The following is a 22,416-nucleotide window of genomic DNA, read 5'->3' on the forward strand; positions in this document are numbered from 1 at the left end:
ACAAACTTCGAGCAACACGTTTTACAACGTAACAAATCTCCTCGTCCCCTGATATCTTCATATTTCCCGGAAGCATGTCCATATGCAGGTCTATATTATTTTATTACCTCCGTGTGAAAAAACCCTCCGATATCAAATAAACCATCCGTAGAATCTGAATGCATGCTTCCTTTCCAAATGATTTGGGGGGAAACTTCCTGCTTCTCCGGGACTCGCCCACCCACGCCCAGGAAACTTGGCTTTTTATATTGATACAAAGTTTTTTTTTTGCGAAGCTATTAAACATAAACTTGCTCATTTTGGTAATTGCAAAATAAAATTCAGCAAAAATTAGGAGTCATTGTCTCATGATGACGTATGGAAATTGCTACCATAAGAAGCCCTACTTTCCTACTTCGTTCCCACCAGTGCGGGTACAGAAGAGAACCCTGGGAACGAGGTTGTGATAACAAACCAGCTTGCCGGACGGGCGCTATTTTTTCGCGTTTTTGAGGCGAGACACAAGCGACGGAGAACTCACGTCGGCTTCGCGCTCGCCTACATAAGCGCCGAAATAGCGCCTGTTAGTCTGCTACACAGATGTTTTTAGTGTCGTCACGCAACGCTCCAAGAGCGTTACGTGACGACACTAAACGCCTTTCGGCAGCTCGGACATTCTTTTGTCCCATCACGCAATCCTCTCCAACGAGAGTAGCCGGAAGAACGGGTGACGAAGACCCCGAAAACGCGTGCTTGGGAGGCTACCGGCAGGGCCGAAGCTATCTTTTTCCTCAATCTCAGGAACAACTGGCAGACGAGAAAAAATGGACATGTCGCGCATCGCAGCGAATACAGCCGCCTTGCATCGCTCGCCGCCGCCATGGTACGTTTCCCCGGCCTTTCCCATCAGCGGGGAACGAGTGATATTCGAAGGCTACGCTGCGGGGCACGCGGTTGATTATAGTTCCACTGTTTGAGAGAAAATTGGAAACTTCTCGCAAGCCAGTATAGACTCTTTAGTACCGGAAATACAAAGAACCATTTTTTGAAAGACAAATGGCGTGACAATAAAATCAGGCAGCTGGTTTTCTCTCAAGGGAAGGGTTTGTTAATTGACTTTTATTGTGTTTGAAGGTCCCAGAGGAATAAACAAGCTTCTTTCAATTTTATGGCAGGCTCTTTGTTGCATGCAATGTTGTTTTACGTGAAGCTTGACGTCAAGGATCTAAAAAAGGGAAAACTTTTCGTTCTGGATAAGATCGGAGAGGAGAAGATCTACGATACCTGCTCTTTGAAAGACAAAGAATTCCACAACGTAACACACAAAAATAATGAAATGACCAAAAGTATAATTATTGTAAAAGACAGGGAGTCGTGAGCGACTTAATTAGTTAATGAGTACTAAGTATTCTTGCGACAGCCAATCGGAGAAGAGGTGCCAATTTTCCCATGGTGACCTCTTTAGTTTACGTCTAGGTTCCGTCGTGCGGAATGCAACAGATCGTGAATTTAATGGTACAATTGTGATTGCCGGCATTGTTCAGATTGAGCAGTTTTGACTTTAGAGCGGGCATTTATTGCAAGTTGACTTCAAAATGCCACAGTGGGTTCAGCTTCCTCCGAACCTTGTCCCCGAGAAACACACGATTGGCAAGTCAATTTACATGACGGACTATTCTAGTAAAAGGCCTGGATTTCAGCTTCATCTACAAAAGGCTCGAGGCTTTCAAGGCAGCCGGCATCATCCCCCTGTACCGAAGGTTTGGATACGCTTTTTCTGACTACAAAAACCGTAAAAACCGACGAAAGCTAAAGATCGACTTCTACAAGTTCATTGAACTTCACATCACAATTATTAATTTTGTCATCTACTCTTAGGCTGGCATCTTTGAATATTGTTACTAATTAATCCATGAAAAATGTCATTTATTAGGTTCCCAACCTCCGCTGCGAATATATTGAAAAAATCGAGTCCATCCTTTTTGATGTTTCAGAAACTCGACAGAAAGACTATGCGGGCTCTTCAAACAGGAAATTACCTCGATTTTAAAGAAGACTTTGAGAGAGCATTGTCAACTGTTAACACGGATAAGAGACGCGATGTCCGATTAAACGTGGATATAACAACACCTGATGGCTTGCGATCTAAAGGTAAATTTGTTATCGTAATTCTCGAAAGTTAAGCATAAGTGTTTATATACCTGGTGTAAACTATTCCACATTGCATGAGGCGAAAAGGCTTCAGCCTTGTCACGAAACTGGTTTGGCATTTAATATTTTTTCGCATTACGCAAATTCTTTATTTTGCGTTATTGTTTCAGTAAGCTGTTGAAAGACAGGGTTTAATAAAAATTGTAAATTGCTATTGTTAACATTATGAAACTAAAACATTTAAAAAGGTTACTTAAGCCAGACTTATTTTACTCACAAGCCGAAGCTTGAATTTCGACAATTCGAACAAAAATTCTCGTAAAATCGAGTTTTCTTTGGGCTTCTGCTAAAAAGGAAAAGAGAAATTAATTCTTTTTCGAGTAAATAAAGCCACCTGAAAGGTAAGTCTAACAAAACTGACACTAAATGTAAAGTGTTCACTTATAGTTTAATCCTCTGAAGCTCGTCTCACTAAATAATGAATCCAGCAGTCACTGTTTGTTGTTTACTAACAGATTAGAAAAATAAAATAAACTTTTTCATCAAAAGTTTTGAAGTGGATAACAACAATACTTTGACCTTTGGTGCGCGACTCTTTTTTTCTGTGCGATTCTGGAATTTTCAGCGAGTATAGTAGTATTTAAAACCTTTTGTGAAAATGACACCAACAGGTTTTTTTGTAAACAAATCAGGCGGGGTCTTATAATTATTCTTCAAAAAAATATTCAACGTATTTACCCGCGAAAGAGTCATTCCACAAAAAAAAAAAAGGAAAAAAAGGAAAAGGAAAAAGGCAAAATGAATGAAGGAATGTCCTAACTTTCAATTTGAAGGACTAAGATTGGACGAAATTCTATAAGCTGAAAACTCAATGCTAAGCAACTGGAGAACTAAGGCAATGCAGGAGCCTGGCCAATGAGCCGGTTTTGAGTGAATAGGCAGCTGAATATTGGGACGTGACGCAATCAAGAGCTTTTTTAATTTTTTTTTTTTGTCTTAGCCATTCACGCGGACAAAGCTCTGCTTGAAAAATTCATTCAGCCCACAATGGAGCTTGTTGAGGAGGCCTGGTGCGGAGAAGCAACTACCACCAAACGAAACAGAGGTGCAGGGCATAGACTTTTTTAGTTCAGGACCCGGTTCCTGTGAGACGGATTAGCGCTAATCCAGGATTAAAATTTTTGTTCCGTTTTTGTATTTTACCTTCCTGTGTATTGTTTTGAGTAACATTTTGTGTTATCATTACTGTATCTCGGAGTCAGAAAGGCTAAACAGTAAACTCGAGTTGCATGTTCTCAGACAAAAAACCTTGCCTAAAATTTGGCTTAATCCTGGGTTAAACTTAATCATCTTTCGAGGAACTAGACCTAGGTTATTTAATCCGTTACGATGATAAAGAAGTGGAATAACAAAACTTTTTGTATAAAAAGGGCCGGAGATGCTCGTCGTCCAGCAGCCTGCGAGCAATCTCTCTTGGGCGCTCTGGTCGAGGGGTTTTCCCGCCCCCCGCCAGTGCGCTCCCGAGACCTCGCTCGCAGGCTAGTCGTCCCGCCATGGCAGGAGTTTAAATTGCAGCCTGAGATTACCATTGCGGTTTTTCAGGACCGGATCGGAACTCTAAAATTTTGACCCATACACCTATTGCTTGAATACAGAACGCTCAGAAGAAAAAAAAGGAACTAGAATTCATTCAATAAATTGTCTTTCTCGTCCAATTGAATGGTATCCTTTAAGAAATTATGGTGAAATAAAGCTTGAACAACACCGGGCCCAGGTTCATCTTCAATTTTCAGAACATCATCCCCTCCCCCTTCACTTAAGAGTCGCCCCCAACCCCACCCCCAACCCCGGGGACAAAATGATCAAAAACTTACAGCAAAAGAATAAATAAGCTACCTGGTAGATGGCCTGGATGGATCACAGGGATCACTTAGGGTTCCTCATTGGCAAGCGAAACCCGAGTCAGACCTTTCCTATGTGCGACGGTCGTGATATAACATATTGTGAAAAACAACACGTTTTATGACAGATCTCCAGATTCGTAAGAACACGATGGCGTGGAAAGGTACCTTCGTAAGATGCGGAAGGAAATTAAGAGTACACTTACAACTGTCAAAAGTATGAGACAAATCAACGCCCTAATGCCATCTCGCCACTAAGCGGGTCAGAGGACTTAACCAGCGACCAGGCTAAAGCGCGAAGGTCGGCTGAAGGGAAGGGAAGAAGGACCTTCCGATCGCAGGTTGCAGAGGTCTGTTCTCGAGACATGATCAAGTACGAAATAAACCCTGCCCTGTACACGCAGGGTTTAAGATTTTCTGACTCCCTACAAAATGCCCCAGTTGAAAAATTGAGCTTGGTATTTGGATGATATTGGTATTGCATGGTAGTGAAAAGATGCTTAGTCTTCTTTGATAACGGCACTCAAGGGTCCAGTTTCCGACCGCTCCGTGCTTTGCGCAATGCTGAAACTGAGTCTTGTTCTTTTTGCAGATCGACTGTTCGGTTTGGCGGGGCAGAAGATTGAACTGCACTCTCGACCAGAAAAAACTGAGGTGAGTGAAAATTGAATGGGAACTGGTCTGTGCTTCCCTGTCTCTTGTTTGGTGAACTGACAAATAAAACTGGATTGGCGCGACCCTGTTTCGTGATCTCGCGATTACCTGTGGCATAACTAGAGAGGTTAGGCATCACGTTTATTTCAAACGGCAAACGCGAATTTCTTCCACGTGACCAAGTTTCCCCTTTACTTGTCGTTTACTGTTCATTATTTCTACACAGAAATTAGTAGTTTCACGCAATTTTTTATCCATAAGAATTGTTTGAAGCTGTTTTTATCTGCTCATTTTATATTTTGAGAAATTCTCAAGTGGAATCCGATGTTTGCCGTTTGCCGTATACGTGAAGCTTAATCCCTCCACTGTGTACAGCTGTGTACAGCAAGGACTAGAACTGAAAAATTCTCAATTTCTTGGGGGCGTAGTGTTCAAAGAGTTCACATCAGCCAATGAAATGACTAAAAGAATCCGTTCACCACCAAAACAACAAACATGTATGCCGTCAACGGTTTAAACCGTGTAATATGAAAACTACCCTGAACGAAGAGGCCAGAATTGAGGTCTCTTGCTTGTTTGTTTTTTGCCCTCAATCTTCGGTCCTTGCTCAAAATTCAATGACTAAAAAACGCGTGGATCGAGTTATCAGCGGGTACGTTCTAACCTCAGTATGACAACCAAACCCAAGCCTATTAACAGATTTTTGTTTTAAGAGGCCATATTTTTAGATAACAGTGCAAACTTTGCTCGGATAAGAAATATGTTATGTTATACGATATTGTTATATTTGACGTTAGAGTGCGCATTTTCTTTAGGGGAAGAAGATTTCTCCCGCTTTGCCTGGTGTTAATAAGTGGCTTAAGTCGTCAAATGAATATGGTAAGTTTTTAAAAAATATTGCAACTATACAAGGCCAGTATCGACAAGCTTAATTATTTTCCATATTAGCCAATGATTGTGCCACCTACCGGCAAGAGTATCGTCAGTACAGTGCTTTTTACGTTTTGTTTTTCTCATTTGCTAATTCCAGAGGTCCGTTCCAAAAATATCTACGATTAAATAACCGTGTCCGATGGTTATATGGAAACCTTTATAACCCAGGAACCGGATGTTAGCGCTATTCATCGGATAAATCATTGTCCTACCAGTCAGTGTTAGGGAGACCACCGTAAATGACGCGTGTCAAACAGAATCTAAGCTCAAGTGGATAGAGCCCCCGCCCTGTGTTTGGGAGGTCATAGGTTCGAATCCTGTCGGGGACTCAGAGTTTTCCTTCGTCCCACGCTCGTGACATGCTGATCACTTCATTTTTACATTTGCTTCATTGAGCTTAAAATATACCATCTTTCATTCTTTCACCATACCGTAAATGAGTTATCCACCGGATACTGACCAATACACGACGAGTATTTGAAATTATTATGTATCGTACTCACCATTTGTCTTCTCATTGGAGAGCCTACAGTTAATTTTGAAAATCAGCGCAACCTACAGTTCATACTGACTAATCTGTAGGTTGCGAGCGCAATGCATGAGTTCCAAGAGTTATGTCAGACTGTCCCTCATGCGATGCTCTGTTTGTCCTTATTTTCTTCAAAACAATGTATAATTAAACAATTATTAGATTTGGCTCGGCTAATAACACTTTTTGTCTTACCTCGACTGCCTGGCTGCGGCTACGGTCCTTTTCTGCTAAAGCAGGCTTTTCAACGACCACGCTATGCCCTGCATTCCATACAGATAATTTCGTCTTGGACTATATAACTGACTGGACTCTGTGGTCAACTGACTCGCGTTCGACTAACCAATTCACAAACACATTCTTTTTGCAGAAAAAGCTGTGGTATACAACTTTATGGATACATTGTCTAAGGCAAACTCAAAGCCCGTCCCTACAAGACCTGTTACACCCAAACCAGAGGAGAAAAGACCACCTCGGCCACAATTCTCTAAAGAACTTTACTTCCAACAGAGAGCAAAGAGTGCTCGCTCACAAAGAGTAACTGAACGTCCATCGCTACCTCCGCGTCCTAAATCTGTTGGATCCATTAGGTAAGGAGTTTATTTATCAAGATTGAGATAAATGTCAAAGGTGTACTTTCATTACAGACAGCAAGCAGCCTCTTTAAATTTAAAGGAGCTGTGTCACGAAATTCAGCCAAATTAGGAAATTGCAAAATGCCTGTTTAATTAAGAGAAACATAAAAATAACCGCTTAAAACTTTAAAGGAAGGTTAAAACAACATAACAGAAACAACAGATGCCACGGATGGGCAAAACTGAAGAAGATTGAAACGGATTGAAATTAGGGTTTTTGAAAATTGTTCAGCCTAACAGTTTTTCAAAGTTGATCCCTGCTGCTTGCAACTTCAAAAATAATGCTCTGGAGACATATTTGTATGTCTCGGATCTCTGATTTGTCATTTAGATGTAATTTCTTTGCTTACTTTAGCGATTGAGGGCGAGTAATTTGCAAAATTTATCAAAATGAACCGGACTGCCGGACACAGCCCCTTTAATGGGGCAACAAAGGGGCGCGGAGCAACGAGCATGGAAGCTGCAAGAAACAAGAACGAATGCAGGGGTTTGAGAAAGAGCACTTTGTGTCGGCAACAAAACAAGCAAAAATTCAGGTCGTGGAAATTTCTAAATAGAAAGAACAATAGGTGGGGTGAATATCTTAGTCAACTTGACATGAGTTGCGAGTATTCTTGGTTCTGCATTCCACAGAATCTCTCCCATTTGCGCATGCTTCATAGTAAGTTCCTATTTGGAACTTCCGAGTTGCCTGTGCTGTTGCCTGTTAAGGTGGAATTCTACCGTCGCGCAATAATCACGCGCATAGGCAAGTAAATATCTCGCTCAAACTTATACGTTTACGAGCGGCCTTTCAAAACATTGCCTTTATATTATTTACGCACGTAAACATTACTCCAGGGTAGAAGTCAACCCCTGAGACTTACCTTTTAGGGTGGAGAGAGACGACACGACAAATATTAGGGACTTTAAGATACCACAACAGCGACGATAATGAGAACGTCAAAAAAGAGATTGAAAGAATGCAAATTCAATATTTAAGCGACGTTTTCGTAGCCGTCGCCCTCCATTACAAAGATTTCGCTTGCAACCCCTCAGGTTATTGTCTTGGGCGAATACATGAATTTAGGAAACTATTCTACAAATGTATAGTCATATTCAGCTCAGTGTCAGAACCACTTTGGTTTTTATACCTTTCTTTCTTACGTTTTCATCCTTTTTGTGGGCAAATTTCAGAGAAGAAGATAAGGCGTTGGACGAAACAGAAAATCATTTCACAGAGCATGCGCGCCACCACCACCATCATCACCTTAATCACACTGAAGGCAAATGTGAATTCTGTGATTATCTCAGAGTGAAGAGGTTACTGGAACACCTTAACAAGTGAGTGTTTCAAATTCTAGAGTGGCTCATAAGGATATTTTGCTTGAAGCTGCTACAACGGTAGCGCTGAGACTTCATTATCACTATAGCTAGTATTTCTTTGGAAAATAAAAAAGGTTAGCCCTCTTTTACTGTTGATAACCCCTACCGTTGTTACGGAAACCACAAAATGCGGAGTCGATTTTTACAAAAGTGCTAAGTTCTTCTGAAAAAAATGGAACCTCGTGTATTATAACCTTTACATAATTCTAAATTCTCCTTTTAGGTATGGATCACATGGCTTAGGTGAAGCTACACTCAGTCATTTGCTGAAGCCCCGAGTGGATCCTTCATATAATCCATCGTACGAGGATTATGATTACGTACATGACAACTCATTCTTCACAAATACCAACACAAGAGATCGAGGTTATTTTATCATAGCCCCTGACTGGGTATCTGAAAGAAAAGGTATCCTTTCCACTCATTACCAGTGAGTGAACCAAAGATCATCAAGCAGTTGACATTTTCAGCGATTTATTTTACTCAAAGGGACTATGTCAGGCTATTTACTATCTTTTCAAAAAGCTAAAACCTTTTTCGCATAAACTGTGTTCTTAAAATAATAGCCGCGGTTCAGTTTTGTTAGTTAAAGACTACATTTAGGCAGTGCAACTGTTTCCTTGCGTCTGTTGTAACGGATGGCAAGGATGGACATAGATTGAAACTTTGAAAAGTTGGGCCAACCTTTAGTCAAGTTTTAGGCAATGCCTGCAAAATTCACCAAAACATCTGGGCCGGGTTCCTGAAAGACCGATTAGCGCTAATGCAGGATTAAAATGTTGTTCCGTTATTGTATTTCACCTTCCTACAAAACGCTTAGAGTAACAATTTGTGTTATTATTACTGTATTTCGGAGTGAAGGTTAAATAGTATTTTTAAGCCCGAGTTGCATGTTTTTAGACAAGAAAACCTTGCCTAAAATTTAGCTTAATCCTGATATAAAGTTAACCGTCTTTCGAGGAACCAGGCCCTGATCGTAATTATTGTTTGTTTGATATCCTCTTCGTAACTGAACAGGAGCATTCTGTGTATGGTAAAAGTAGTTGAGTAATGACTTTAGCATAGAATTGATCAAAAAAGGCAATATCTTCAAAACCTTTTAACAGGTCTATGAAAACTTCGACTCAAACGAATGTAGCCGTTACAAAAAACATCGTGCTGCTTATCAAGAATGAAGTCAAGTCCTTTTGTGTTTGTAATCGCATACGAACTTTCGCGTTCACGGCCTCTTTCCTCGCGTACATCCTTTTGCCCTCGTTAACACTTTGCTTGAGAGGATAATTTCTAAAAAAAAAAAAGCATCTTTCTCGTGTTAACAACCCTAAACGTTTAAGTTTATTTGCGTTTACAAACTTCACCGGACTCGTATGAACAACATAGCGGTCAGTCTTAGCTTCTGGCTTTTCAGGCGTAAAAATGAAAGAGAAATAGTGGATTCAACGGTACTGAACCAGTATTTTGTCAACTCTTTCTCCGCCCCACTAAGCAGATAGATTTCTGGATATTTCTTCTAGTTAAAATAAGTAACAATGACTTCCGCAAAACCAAGAAAGATCCAGCTGTTAATTGTCGCAAACTCTTCTGCTTTTAATGAGTGTTGTTCGTAAAAACCAAATGAAGTTTTATTAATTCCTTCAGGCATTTTTTACTTTTTTCGCAAGTTGCTTTTTATTGTGCAAACAAACAGAGAAACAAGTTCAATATAATTAATATATTTCCAACCCCTCACGATTTGTTCGAGCAACATCTTGAAATCGTCACAAAAACGACTTTATGAAATAACATAGGGCTATTTATTTGAACAATAGATGTATTTTTCTTAAGTGTAAATAGTTCACTATAGAGGGATATTGGTACAGCTCTTAACATGATATTTAATAAAATTCACCAACAACCCAAAATGTTTCGTCTGCTACTTTTTGGCCACAAAAACTTAAAAACCCTTGCGTACAACTGCTATTTTTCAAAAGATAATTCGCCGCGTATCATCACTATTTACCCACACGCCCGCGGCTATATGTGGTTGCAGGCTTCGGCACCGGCAGAGAAAGGATGGTGGAAAATTCAAAGTTTAAATAAGATTATGTAGTCACCAAATATATCTTTTATAGTCAGATGACACCGCTCGGAAACTGTCTAACCCTCTTCAGTACTTTTGGCAGCACTTCACTAATCTGATTTCATAATTATACAGTCAAACCTCCCGTGCGAAGATTTAGTAGTCGCTTAAGAGAATCGACCTACAGGGGGATCTCTTCCGAGAAGGGGCACAGACACGTCTACTATTTGTAAGATAATTTATTGTACTCATTTTCTGAGTTACTTAGGTGTAGTTTCAAGTTGTCACTATAAGTTCTTCGTATGCTCTGATTAGCATGGAATAGTGTAGTACATTAACAGCGAACTAAGAGACCAGACCATGTGTAAAGCGGTCGCTTTAAAAGAGGTTAAAAGCAATGGAAGATCACAAAACTGTCACCCCAAAAAGTGGTCGCTGTCGCTCATGAGAGGTTGCCGTTCACGACAGCTTTCACCAACAGGGTTTTGACCGGGAAAATATTGGTGTTTTGGGTCTGTGGTGGCTTATGAGAGGAGGTCGCACATGCGGGGTCGACTGTACTAGACACTTGGTATTCTCTTATTTTTAAGACAGCATAGAAAACAGGTTGTGTCACGCGGCATGTGTATTCATTGAAGTCACACAAGTCGCATGAGCGCGTCAAATATCGGCCTAGTGGCCTCGGCACTAGGTACTGTTGACTGTCACTTAACACCTTATCCAATTCCAGCCATTCTAACCTGTTCACCAGCCGTCTTTCCATGACTGTGAACCTTGCTTTACAATATCCCGATTTTCCCGCCTCGATCGAGTCACTGCGGAGGCTTCGCCTCGCTTCCGTCTGCGCACGTCTCTTTGTTTTTTATCCAAACTCTTTTTCACTCGAGTTCTTATTTCTCTCGAGTCAATCGATGACCTCGTAACGGAACTTGATTGACTGCTGAGATTATCACCGTGGCCTTTCTCAGTCACGTGAGTCTTGGCATCGCGATACGGTCTGTGCTGCTTATTTTGATAGCTTAGCTCTTCTAGGTCACAGTCCTCGCCCGTTTCTTGTTCTTCTTGGTCTTCTTCGAACGGCTTTATATAATCCCCTGCGCCTTGCTGTTCATCAGTGACGCTTTCCTTGGTATTACACTCCCCCTGTTCCATGTTGCTATCATCACTGTCTTCCTGTTCTTGAACCTGCGATGTAACTTCAGAGTCTTTGGAATCCTCTTTGGAATCCTCATCTTCCAAAGATGCCAGAAGGTCAGCGGCAGCCTAGACAAATATCACAATAGCCTTGATGTACTTCATTTATCAGCCTTTATATTAAGCGATAGCAAGTTCCTCTTAAATATTATACTTTGCAAATAACCACGGGCGAATGAATGAATGAATGAATGAAACAATGAATGAAACTGTTAATGAGAAGGGCCAATCCACTGATTCCACCCAATATAAATTATTAATAAGTTTTTGAGAAATAAACTGAGTAACGTTATTCGACGCTTCGATGTTTCTAACATTGTTATCAAGAATGAAAACCGTCAAATGTCAAAGGTTGTTAAAGGAGTTTAGCCGGATTTGAATTCATTAGATGGCATTCGTGTATGCTTGATTATTATGCATATGTCCTAGGCACGTTTAGCGATGGTTTGAGTTGCTGTATAAACAGCATTTAGCAGACAAGGCATTCAAATTTATTTCTACACTTTTTGAGGACCAAAAAATTGTCCGTGAGGGTTGGTTTCTCGACCTCATCTCTTTTAACAGCTTTGATATTTAACGGTTTTCATTCTTGATAATGATGTTAGAAACAATGAAAAATCGAAACGTCGAATAACGCTACTCCGTTTAATTTTTCTTGTTAAATACTTAAACAAGCAACTGACAATCCACACTCTTGAGAGATGATTAAAATTAATAAATGTATTGCAATACGACACTAGGGAGAAATGAGTTTTCTTCCCTCCCCTCCCTGTTAGCAATAAATGTGTCTTCAAATGTCTTTACCTCATCAAATGACTCAGACATATCACGAGTGAAGCCACTTGCTGCCACTTCAACATCCAAGTTATGAAGCCGTCTGAATAAAAGAATGAACACGAAAATACACAAATTAATGATACAAAAGAAAGACGCGTACATCCAAAGATACATGCACTTAATATCTAAGACAAGCTAGTACCTGAATCGTCCCCAGTCGTCTTCGCGCGTAACGCACGCGCGGCGGGAGAAGTGAGTATCCTCCTTAAGTATCCTCCTTCTTATCACACCCCGCGCGAAACTTTAACGCGAAACTAGGGAGAGATAGTAAGAGACGACTGGGGACGAGTCAGAGCCAGCACAGCATATTTTTATCATACAAAGTAATGCTGTCATTTCATTCGAATTAAACACAGCTGATGACAGCGACGGCCGTAAAAAAAAACCTCCAAAAAAGCGAATTCGTCAGTCGCGCAATTTGTAAATATAGGCGGATTTTCCTAGAGTTGAATTCTTAAGGACAGTATCCAAGTTCAGATAGACAGTACATGCAGAACAACGGAAATTTAATGTCGCGTCAGGCCCACCATAAAATGTCCCATTAAGAAACTACATCAAACATAGCCTGCGTAGCAGGTGGGGTTTTAGTAAGTTTTTCCTTCAAGTTTCGTAAAAGACGAGGTCATCAAACGAGAAAACGATGAAGGAGGAGGGGACGTGATACGAATGAAAGTGGTTTCGCCCCCCTTGTTTCTTGAGGGGCGAACTATAACGGGGCGAACTCGTTGCGGGGCGAAACCACTGGATTCCCGTGTCACGTACAGAGGGCAGAGAGAACACTTTTTTCTTTCCCTTGCCCCCTCCCCAACCGTTTTCTCGTTTGACCTCGGTTCAGCTTTCGCACCTCTGTTTCCCTTACTTTACGAAACATAAACGAAAAACACATCAGAATACCGCTTACTACATAGGGTACATGTCATAGGTATGGAGATGATGGCAAAGAAATGTGATGCACTTGTTGACATGTTGCTTTGTTCATTAAATCAGTTCATTTTGGCGATATCGTTGCTTAAGCTATCTACTGTAAAGTTTTTGTTGACAAGGAAACCTTATTCTAGAAACGAGAAAGACTGGACAAGTCTTTTCGTTTAAGGGAAATACTTGTCAATGTATCTGCTGTTAGAAACACCACAAACTTCACGTATCATAAAATCTAAGCTAACTAATAGCTACATGACAAGCAAAACGACTTACCTCACATCTGCAAACTTGGGATAAAGTTCACTTTCATACGAAAATCGCCGAAGGAAAAAATCTCTAATGCACTGCACATCTCTGTCAAAATACCTTGAAAATGAGAAGACAAACAAAAAACCGCACTTCACATCATTGATGTTATTCAACTGAAAAGGTAATTGAAACATAAACAGCATTGAAAACGCACTCACCATTGTGCATTCGGATGAGAAATTGACACCATTTGAGGAAAATCAATGACTGTCACTTTATCATCTTCATTGACAATCAAGTTGAATTCATTAAAGTCGCAGTGTATCAGTCCATAGCTGCCAAGTTTTACAATTAACTCCATGAGATCGTTATACAGAGCTGATGGATCAGCCACGTCATGAACTTGACACCTTGTAATCAACAGAGAAGCATGTTACCATAGCAACAAGAAGGAAATGGAAGCAGATGCATTTTACAGTCTTCACACTGTTTATCTTGGTATCTCACGGAAAACTCTTACATACATACTCCCCATGATGGCCTGTACGGGGAGGCTCCACCCAAAAAGGGTACCCCATCAAAATATCACTTGATAAGATATAAGAAATAAAATCGATAATACGAGAAGTCTTCTTGACATAAGGCATAAGGCACCTCTTTTTGAAACATTTTAATTAAAGGCCCCTTTTTAAAAATGCTTAAATGATAGATTTTGCTATTGTTTCATATACCTCAACTGCTGAATTCCGTACCATTTTCAATGGAAGGTATACAAAAGGGGTACCTTGTCTGTAAAAAATGGAATAAAAAGGGTAGGGGGTTGTACATTAGGGCAGAGCCTTGCCATATAAAACTTTGTTGAGTAGCCCCCCTAGAGCACAGTAGTGAAAGAGCATAGTTTTCACCAGTTTATCAGCATAGCTCAGGTTCAAATCCTGGTAATGCAATATTTAGGAGACACTGTTGTTGGTTCTCTTCTTTGTTCTCAGATGTTTTTCTCTGGATAGTCCAGCTTGCAAAGCAGGCGTATTTTGCACTGCGAGCGATTCGGGCCTGGACTGACCAAGAGTTGGGGTGAGTCAATAAAATAATGATTCCAAGGTAGAGGTTGACGTGTCCTCCTCTCAGTACCTCTGGGTCGCGCTTGAAAAAAAAACGCATGCTCTACAGGCTTTGGATAGTCCAGGTGTTTTCTCTCCTCAAAAACCAAACTCTCACTGGAACACAGAGAACAAGCTCCTAAGAGCTTCCATGTGTGGGTCTTGATGCATAACCAAACCCCACACAAGAGAACCAGCTACAGTAACATGCTAGCCTCTTAAAGGGGCTATTGTTATCTTTTTAGAAACTACAGGTAAAGCATGTGTTTGCATTAAAAGTGAATAAATATTATGATGTGTTAACAAGAAAGAGCCCAGCCCATGATACACTTACAGTGGATGACCATCAACAAGCTCCATGACAACAGCATGACGATTGAAGTCGATTGGTTTTGGAACTGGATAGCCATTATCATAAAGAGCCTGCAAGACACACAACTTGTCTCCTAAATAATGTATCATTTATCATAGCTGCTTCGAGTTAAATCATAGGCTTTATGTTGTTGGTACATACCCCCAGGTTTGTACTACAGCAGTGTCCAGTGGCTGCTGATGATTTGATCAATAATTTGTACTTGGTTGAAAACAATCTTAGTTTGTATGCAGGCAACCTGGAATCTTTGTGGCTTCACAGCTTTTGGCTTCGTAGGTTTTCAAGATCTTGCCATCAAGAAGTTGGAAATTTAAGAACTTGTAGGCAAGATGTTGAAAACTCAAGATCTTGCTTCAAGAAACCGAAAATTAATGTCCCTGCTAACAAAATGTTGAAAATTCTAAGTTGCTGGTAGGTATGGCTCATGCGGAAACCTTGAAACAAGCAAGGGGTGAACAAAATCACCTTTAACTGCAGTCATGTACACATGACGCATGTTTAAAAAAAATATTGAATGCTTTTTTGTGGGATCTGGAATAATCACAGTCAAAAGGCTGATAACACTTCCCAAGACATTGATTACACATAGTTGTCCAATACCCCAGCAAATTCATGCATAGCCTTGTTAAATTTATCATTGTCTTGCTTTGTTCTTTATTGTTATGCTTTTGTACAGTATTGTAAGGTGAAGACAATACAATACCATGCATAAATTTGTCAGAGTATTGGACAACCCTCTGATTCCAGATATAATAAAATAACTAGGAGTAATCGGAGCATAGGAGAGTGCGTTCGATATGTTTGTTGAGGCAGAAGGGTGGTTGCGATGTAGATAAATATGATTATGGCATATTTTGAACATAAGGGTTGCGTACGGTGAAACCTCTATCTAAACTGTGTATCATTTTAACAAAGTTTTCAAAAGATATCGTATGGTTCGGTGTCAAGTGCTTTTAATCGGAGGAGACATTGGCCAGCGTCGGACATGTAAATGGAACATTTTGTTTTACTGGCACGAGTTACAGGGCGCAGTTTCTCAAAGGCCGATTAGTTCTTAACCCAGGATTCTTTTTCTTTCTTCAAAAACATTTCTTCGGATAATTTTCTCTGTTATTTTTAAGAGCATCCAATCAACTTGTTGACAAAATGAATTACATTGAATTTACTGGTTTAAAAGCTTTCACATCTGAATTCAAACTTTGCACTAACCCTATCAAAGCCATCAATGGAACGTGTGTGCGGCTCACGTCAATAACTTTTCCAGTAATTTGTTCGAGCGTGTTGATTTCAGTGACTCGAGAGTGGCGCTACTGTGGGCTGATTTATAAGTTTTTCCTAATAAATAACATAGAGTTAAAGTGCTCGTTTGTCCGGTGCCGAAAATATCACAAGTCATGGTCAAATGGCGCCGCCGAGCTTCCCATCTCGGTAGATTTACTTTGTGGCACAACAGCTGCCGAGCTACACAACTCGTAAATTTACTTTGTGACAAAACGGCCGCCGAGCTGCACAACTCGGTAAATTTACTTTGTGGCATAACGGCCGCCGAACTAAACCCAGTTTGATGCATGCACCAGTAGTCACAGACATTTTCCAAAGACAGTGACGAACCAAAGTAAAATTTAACAGCAAACTTCTGAAAGATGAACGCTTTGGATGATTCAGCAATCACAGATCGATGTAGGCTTTACGAAGATTCAGCAAACTTTTTAAAAGATGAACGCTTTACGAAGAATATCAGACCTTAGCAAACCTTTGAAAGATGAATGCCGAGGACACAAGAATCACCACATGAGTTGGTGCCTCAAAGTGAGGCAAAACTTAAGCAAGCGCCTCAGAGCAAGGCAACGACAACGAACGAAAATGCAATCTCAAAAAAACGTCCCTTATTAATTGCACAGGTCATCCAATAATGCACAGAACACCCAACACAAATTATTAGGGGTTGCGTTCTCGTACCTTGAATGCAATTATTGTCTTATTATATAAACACCAAGGAAATACCAGGTGAACTTTCGCGCGAAAACTTGATATCTTCACATGTGAAAATAACATGTTATCTTCACATGTGAAAATATCACCATTGCTATGGCTTCATAATAAATCACACCTTTCACACCAAAAAACTATTAAAGTGAAATGGTTTGGTAGTTCATTGGTGTTTATATAAGAACATTACATGGACGGTTGGAGATACGAAATTTCTCTTCTCGTGTTGAAAAAATATTTCACTCGTTCGCTGTGCTCACTCCTGAAATATTTTTCAACACTCGAAGAGAAACTTCATATCTCCGTGTGGCCATGTAATATCCTCTATTTATTAAACATTGTTTTGAATAAAATATAACGAAAAACACATCATTTCACAGAACGCAGTTTGACATTACTCTTGAAAATCACACATCTAGCATGCAACCTACGGATTAGTCAGTCAACTATAAAGCAAATAAGTAAAGGAAAATTCTGAAGACTTATATTATTCAAAGGCCCTTTTTAACGGGCTTATTTTTACAGGGGCTTATATACAGAGGGAAATTTGTGTTTCAAAATCAGCTAGGCTTATACTGGGAGGGAACTATGTCCACTGGGCTAGCTTATAGTGCAAAGGAGATTTACGTCAGTAATTTGCAGCAAGTTTTCGCCTTGAGGACGAAGACCTTTCTAAAACTCAACCATGCGAATACTTTGTCTATATGGACCGAGGAAAATATTTATCCAAGCTAGCCTGAAGAGAGAACTAGCAAACAGCATTATACTGTAACACTTTTTGACTGCAATCATTTTTGGCATACGTGATAGTTCTTTGGCAAATGCAAAAATTTTACGTGTTACTGTACAGTTTTTGCTTTGTTTTATTTTGAATTTGAGGGCAATTTCTGAATACAAGGCCCCAGGGGCTTGTATTTGGAGGGCAATTCATGGGAGATTTTTTTTAAGTTACGAGTTTGGGAGGCTTATATTTGGAAGGGCTTATACATGGACGGGCTTATTTTTGGAATTTTATGGTAACTACCGTTCACTGTAAGTGCGCTGATTTCCAAAATTAACTGTAGGCTTGTAGCCACAGAGAAGAAAGATTAAGTGAGTACAAACTATTTATAATAATCAGTGTTATTAGCCGGATGAAGCAGAGTTGGACTCTACTGTTTGTTACAAATCTACCACTAATCTATATGACTAGGTAAGTTAACGTTTTGTGGGTTCAACCTTTTAGAAGTTAGAAAACACACCTTCATATAAGCATACTCTTTTACAGCTGCCAGACGTGAAAGATATAGCCAGGAAACATTTTTACGATGTTTAAGGTAATCTCTCTTTTGTTTGAGCTTTCGAAAAGACGTCCTTCCAAGTCTAGTGAGAAAGGATTATAGAAAATGGCAAATTTTCAAATCTTTTACTAGGAAATAACAATGATTTGTTACCTTTTTTGTACAATACTTGGTACCAACCTGTGTAGTTTCAGGGCATGTTGATTGTCTTCTTCATCAGCAATAATATAAATATCTAAAGACAACACAAAGATTAAGATATCAAATATCGCTAGTAGAATGCATAGAAAATATGGGAATTTTACTAGCACCACAAAAAAACTTTTTTTCTGTTATTTTCTCTCCCTTAAGATGTCATTCTACAATGGAGCTTTGAAGTACAGTGGAAGCTCTTGTGAGCAGACACCGTCAGGATGCCAAAAAAGTGTCTGTAACTGGAGCTGGCCACTGACAAGAATGTAAAAAGGCAGAGTTTGTAAGTACCAATGCAAGCTCGTTTAGTTTTTGCTATTCTGCGTAGTTTTTTCCTTATCTACATAAATTTATTCTGTTTTTTGTAAACGTTTCTTCAAGCTGGCAAATAAATGGTTGCTGTTCTTGTTGTTGTATTGTTTACGGGAGTTCAGAAAAAAAGGGGTTTTGTGAATTCAAAGGCATCCATTGGTAGAGCTGTCTGCTTACAAGAATGTCCATTTGGAGAGGCTCCCACTGCGTTACTGAACACAACTTGGACACTGATATTTTTTTTTCAATTAAAAAATACCTCAGCACAGCCATACAACCTGGCCTTACAGTATGAACACCCTGTTTGTATGACTGTGTCATTATTATAACAATTTTATTGAGCGGCATGATGTAACAACACGCTGTCATTTTAATATCTGAAAACCTTGTTAAATGATAACCTTGTAGGCAAAACCACACTTCAAGGCTCTTAGGTGCATGGTTGTGTTAATCAAATTACAGTATTTGTTCTGACAACAGACAGTGACCACTTTGCCACATACAAGTCTATAAGGGACTTGGTAATAATTCATTAAAAGATTCTTGCTCTTGCAAAGATTATTAAATTTTATTTAATCATAGTGAGTATGCAATGATTTACACACCAGATTCTTTGCCAACTCCAATCTGATTGCCGACGGACTGAACACTACCTCTTGTTGTCAGAGCCTTCAGAGCCAGATAATCATAGCCACTGAAAGTGAGTCTGTAACCTTCAACTGAAACAGTTAAAAAGGTATAAAAAGTGACCACACACATAATAACCCCCAACATCATTCTATAAGATGTGCAAGTCTTTCCATAAGTTTTCAACTCTCCAAATGAAGGCAATTTTAACTTTAAAGGTTTTACGACACATAAACAAGACCATATTGGGGTAAAATTCCAACAAGCAACATGGCCTTGAAACAGATAACACAGCAGAAATGGCGACAAAAGACACAAACATGGGTTGAAACTGCGACAACAACAGAGAAAAGCACAAATACATGTACCATTATGATAGTACAATACTGACAGCAACATGGCTTCCTCCTCAAAACGCGAAATGACAGGTTTTAAAATTCAGACTAGGGACATACATAATCTGCCTAAGAGGGCCTCATAAGCTCTCAAAACCTAAATTGTGCACAATCAATAGTATAAAATATATTGCATATATTATATATCCTAGTGATCTCACCTCTACCAGACTTTTCATAACACACCAACTTGTGTTTTGTGAGCTCACGGAGGATCTTGTGAGAGCCTCCGTGTTTGAGGTCAGCTATGGAGGCTACAAGAGGCGTGGGTACTAGCTCATGGTTTTTCATTCCCATTTCCACCTGGGGAAAAAAGAATTAAACTTATTATTGTAGTCACACCTGTAAGGGCTGTCGACATATTCACTTTTTCCCCACTTAAAGTCAACTGGACGTTTAGGTCAGAGTCCCCTCCCCCACTCCTTAACGTCCACTTGAAATTTTGCAGCCCCAAAAGTCACTGTATTCCAGAATGAATACTGACATGCACTTGCATGATGATGTCAATGGTATGAACACAATTTACTGCACAATTCTCCAACCTGTTCTATTGAAAAATCTGTATAACTGCTTTTTCCTGCTGATACTTTTGATTTACTACTACACTACAGTATTCAGAAATCAAAGCCATGGCCGCCATGTTTAAAGTATGTCAAAAAGTAATAATGTATTGGGCACAGTTGGATTTGATGATCACAATTTAAATGGTACAACTGGTCCTGCTTTCTCTTAAATAATGTCACGAGCACCTTTCCACACATTACCTAAAATTTATGAAAATCAATGTATCACTTTGCTATTGTCCAAAAATGCCCCTCAGCTGCAGCTGAATAATAAGTAAGGGGCCATTAACATATTCACTTTTCCCCTACTTAACATCAACTGGGCATTTATGGGAAAGAGGGTAAGGCAGTGGACGTTTGTGCGGGGTATTTTTGGACAAAAGTGCAAGAGCCGAGTAGGACCAACCATAGAAGCGGGTGTCAACTGCGATCTTTCCACCTCTGCGCTTAACTACTAGCAACTTACACATTTTACATTTTGATCTTTCAAAACTGAGCAGTTGCGCAGATTTTGCAAGAGAACAGGTAGGAGAAAGCATAATTTCGAAGTATGAGGTTTCCACCACGTTTTAAAAGCAGTAAATTGTGTTGATACGGTTGATATCCTTAAGTAAGGGGATTTCACAGATTTCAGTATATTTCCTTCTGGAATGCGACTTTTGGAGCAGTAACAAATTAAGTGGATGTTAAGGAGGGGGGAGGGTGGGGATCTGACCTAAACGTCCAGTTGACATTAGCGGGGAAAAAGTGAATGGACTATTGCATTTAATATCCGGACCCCCTGGTTGAAGAACCAAGGAATTCTCCCGGGGTAAGTTAAAAAAATTGAGGATTTCTTTAGGGGTAGAGTAAAAAAATATGGAATTCTTTGGGGGTGAAGCTTTAATTTTCACGAAATTCTTCAGTGGTAAAGCCATATTCTTCAGGGGTACATGTAGTACCCATATTCTTCAGGGTTAAGCCCATTTTTTATGGAAGTCTTCAGGGGTGAATGCAATTTTAGCCAATCTTCATGGGTAAGAAAAAAGGTAAGTCCTCAACCGGGGGGGACGGATATTAAAATAAAATAGCCCAATATGTCGCCAGCCCTAGTCTAATAAGCACATTCAAGTGACGTGTTCTAGCCTCTCACATACAATAATATTATAATTATTTCCCCTTCCTTTGCCATTTTAAAACAAACCTTATCGAAACTGGCTGTTTACGGTAATTGCAATCTGCCCTTTGGTTCGATGAACTGACTCAGACTCGTACTTTCCTAACACGTGTTCCAACTTCAGTCTTAATTTAATGAGAACTTACCGCTGTCAGCACCCTAAATTCCTCGGAGGAGAGATATCGAAGCATCGACACATTCAACTTGCCCATGTTGCTGTCCAGGTGAGTCAGAAGGTGTGTATTTACAAAATATGAGCTTAGAAATCTTATATTAACCAGATTTTCACGAGGAAGCTTCACTCTACATTTCACGAGAGAAGACGAGAGAGCGATGATTCCTCGAAAAAACAACACTTGAGCCCGCTGTACTCCCTGCTGAACATTATTGCGCAATAAGTTCATTGGTCGCCAGCACCAGATTAGTCACGGTCCTTTTCTTTCCCGTTCTTTTTCATGCAGAAAGTTAAGCCCCGTACAAACGGTCGCGACATTATTGCCCATCAACAACTCCAAAAAATGTTGGATGTTACATGTTGCGTTCGTTTGCACACCCTTTTGCATGTTGTTGGGAGTTATTGCGCAAAGTTTAAAATCAGTATCCTTCCCCCCGGGGGGGGGAGGCACTTGGGTATTTTTTGGGTGGGTATGTGCCGCCCGGGACTCCAAATTGGCACCCCGTTCTAAAAAAAATTTCCCCTAAAATTGATACCCCGTTCTAGAAATGGGCCAGTTTTTTACACCCCGTTCTAGAATTCGCCCTAAAACTGATACCCCGTTCTAGAAATGGGCCAATTGTTTATACTCCGTTCTAGAAAGTTTGTAAATTGAAATAGCCCTGTTTTTTTAAAAAGATATTTCTTTATTTGTTCGACTTATACATCAAATAAATGCTTCTTCATAATCAGCAACTTTTTTAGGCAGAAGATAAAGCCGCCATCCACAATTTTTTATACCCCATTCTAGAAAACGCCTCTGAAATGGATACCCCGTTCTAAATCAGGAGCTTCAAAATCACGACCC

At 39.9% G+C, this 22,416-nt stretch overlaps 2 protein-coding genes across 2 annotated transcripts; one reads left to right on the top strand and one right to left on the bottom strand.

Annotated features, from left to right (window-relative positions):
* Nucleotides 1-1,458: 1,458 nt before the first annotated feature.
* On the top strand, nt 1,459-10,368 carry LOC140937110 (uncharacterized). Its single transcript, XM_073386643.1, has 8 exons — nt 1,459-1,739; nt 1,974-2,130; nt 3,131-3,235; nt 4,624-4,685; nt 5,501-5,564; nt 6,518-6,737; nt 7,959-8,105; nt 8,371-10,368. Exons 1-8 carry the CDS (start codon nt 1,575-1,577, stop codon nt 8,579-8,581), a joined length of 1,131 nt encoding a protein of 376 aa, XP_073242744.1. The 5' UTR covers nt 1,459-1,574; the 3' UTR covers nt 8,582-10,368.
* LOC140937109 (uncharacterized) lies at nt 9,900-21,729 on the bottom strand. Its single transcript, XM_073386642.1, has 10 exons — nt 21,541-21,729; nt 19,837-19,978; nt 19,259-19,372; nt 18,330-18,384; nt 18,111-18,231; nt 14,842-14,930; nt 13,626-13,817; nt 13,432-13,524; nt 12,205-12,277; nt 9,900-11,469 (listed from the first exon to the last, which is right to left on the bottom strand). The coding sequence occupies exons 1-10, from the start codon at nt 21,604-21,606 to the stop codon at nt 10,951-10,953; spliced, it is 1,464 nt and encodes a 487-aa protein (XP_073242743.1). The 5' UTR covers nt 21,607-21,729; the 3' UTR covers nt 9,900-10,950.
* Nucleotides 21,730-22,416: the final 687 nt, after the last annotated feature.

Source organism: Porites lutea, chromosome 5 (assembly GCF_958299795.1).
Source record: "Porites lutea chromosome 5, jaPorLute2.1, whole genome shotgun sequence".
Classification (NCBI taxonomy): domain Eukaryota; kingdom Metazoa; phylum Cnidaria; class Anthozoa; order Scleractinia; family Poritidae; genus Porites; species Porites lutea.

Coding starts and splice junctions, on each gene's coding strand:
- LOC140937110 (XM_073386643.1), top strand. CDS start 1,575: ATGCCACAGTGGGTTCAGCTTCCTCCGAACCTTGTCCCCGAGAAACAC. Junction 6,738..7,958: donor AAATCTGTTGGATCCATTAG/GTAAGGAGTTTA, acceptor GGCAAATTTCAG/AGAAGAAGATAAGGCGTTGG. Junction 8,106..8,370: donor TTACTGGAACACCTTAACAA/GTGAGTGTTTCA, acceptor TTCTCCTTTTAG/GTATGGATCACATGGCTTAG.
- LOC140937109 (XM_073386642.1), bottom strand. CDS start 21,606: ATGGGCAAGTTGAATGTGTCGATGCTTCGATATCTCTCCTCCGAGGAA. Junction 18,385..19,258: donor TGGAGTTGGCAAAGAATCTG/GTGTGTAAATCA, acceptor TGTTGTCTTTAG/ATATTTATATTATTGCTGAT. Junction 11,470..12,204: donor TGTCTGAGTCATTTGATGAG/GTAAAGACATTT, acceptor ATATTTGTCTAG/GCTGCCGCTGACCTTCTGGC.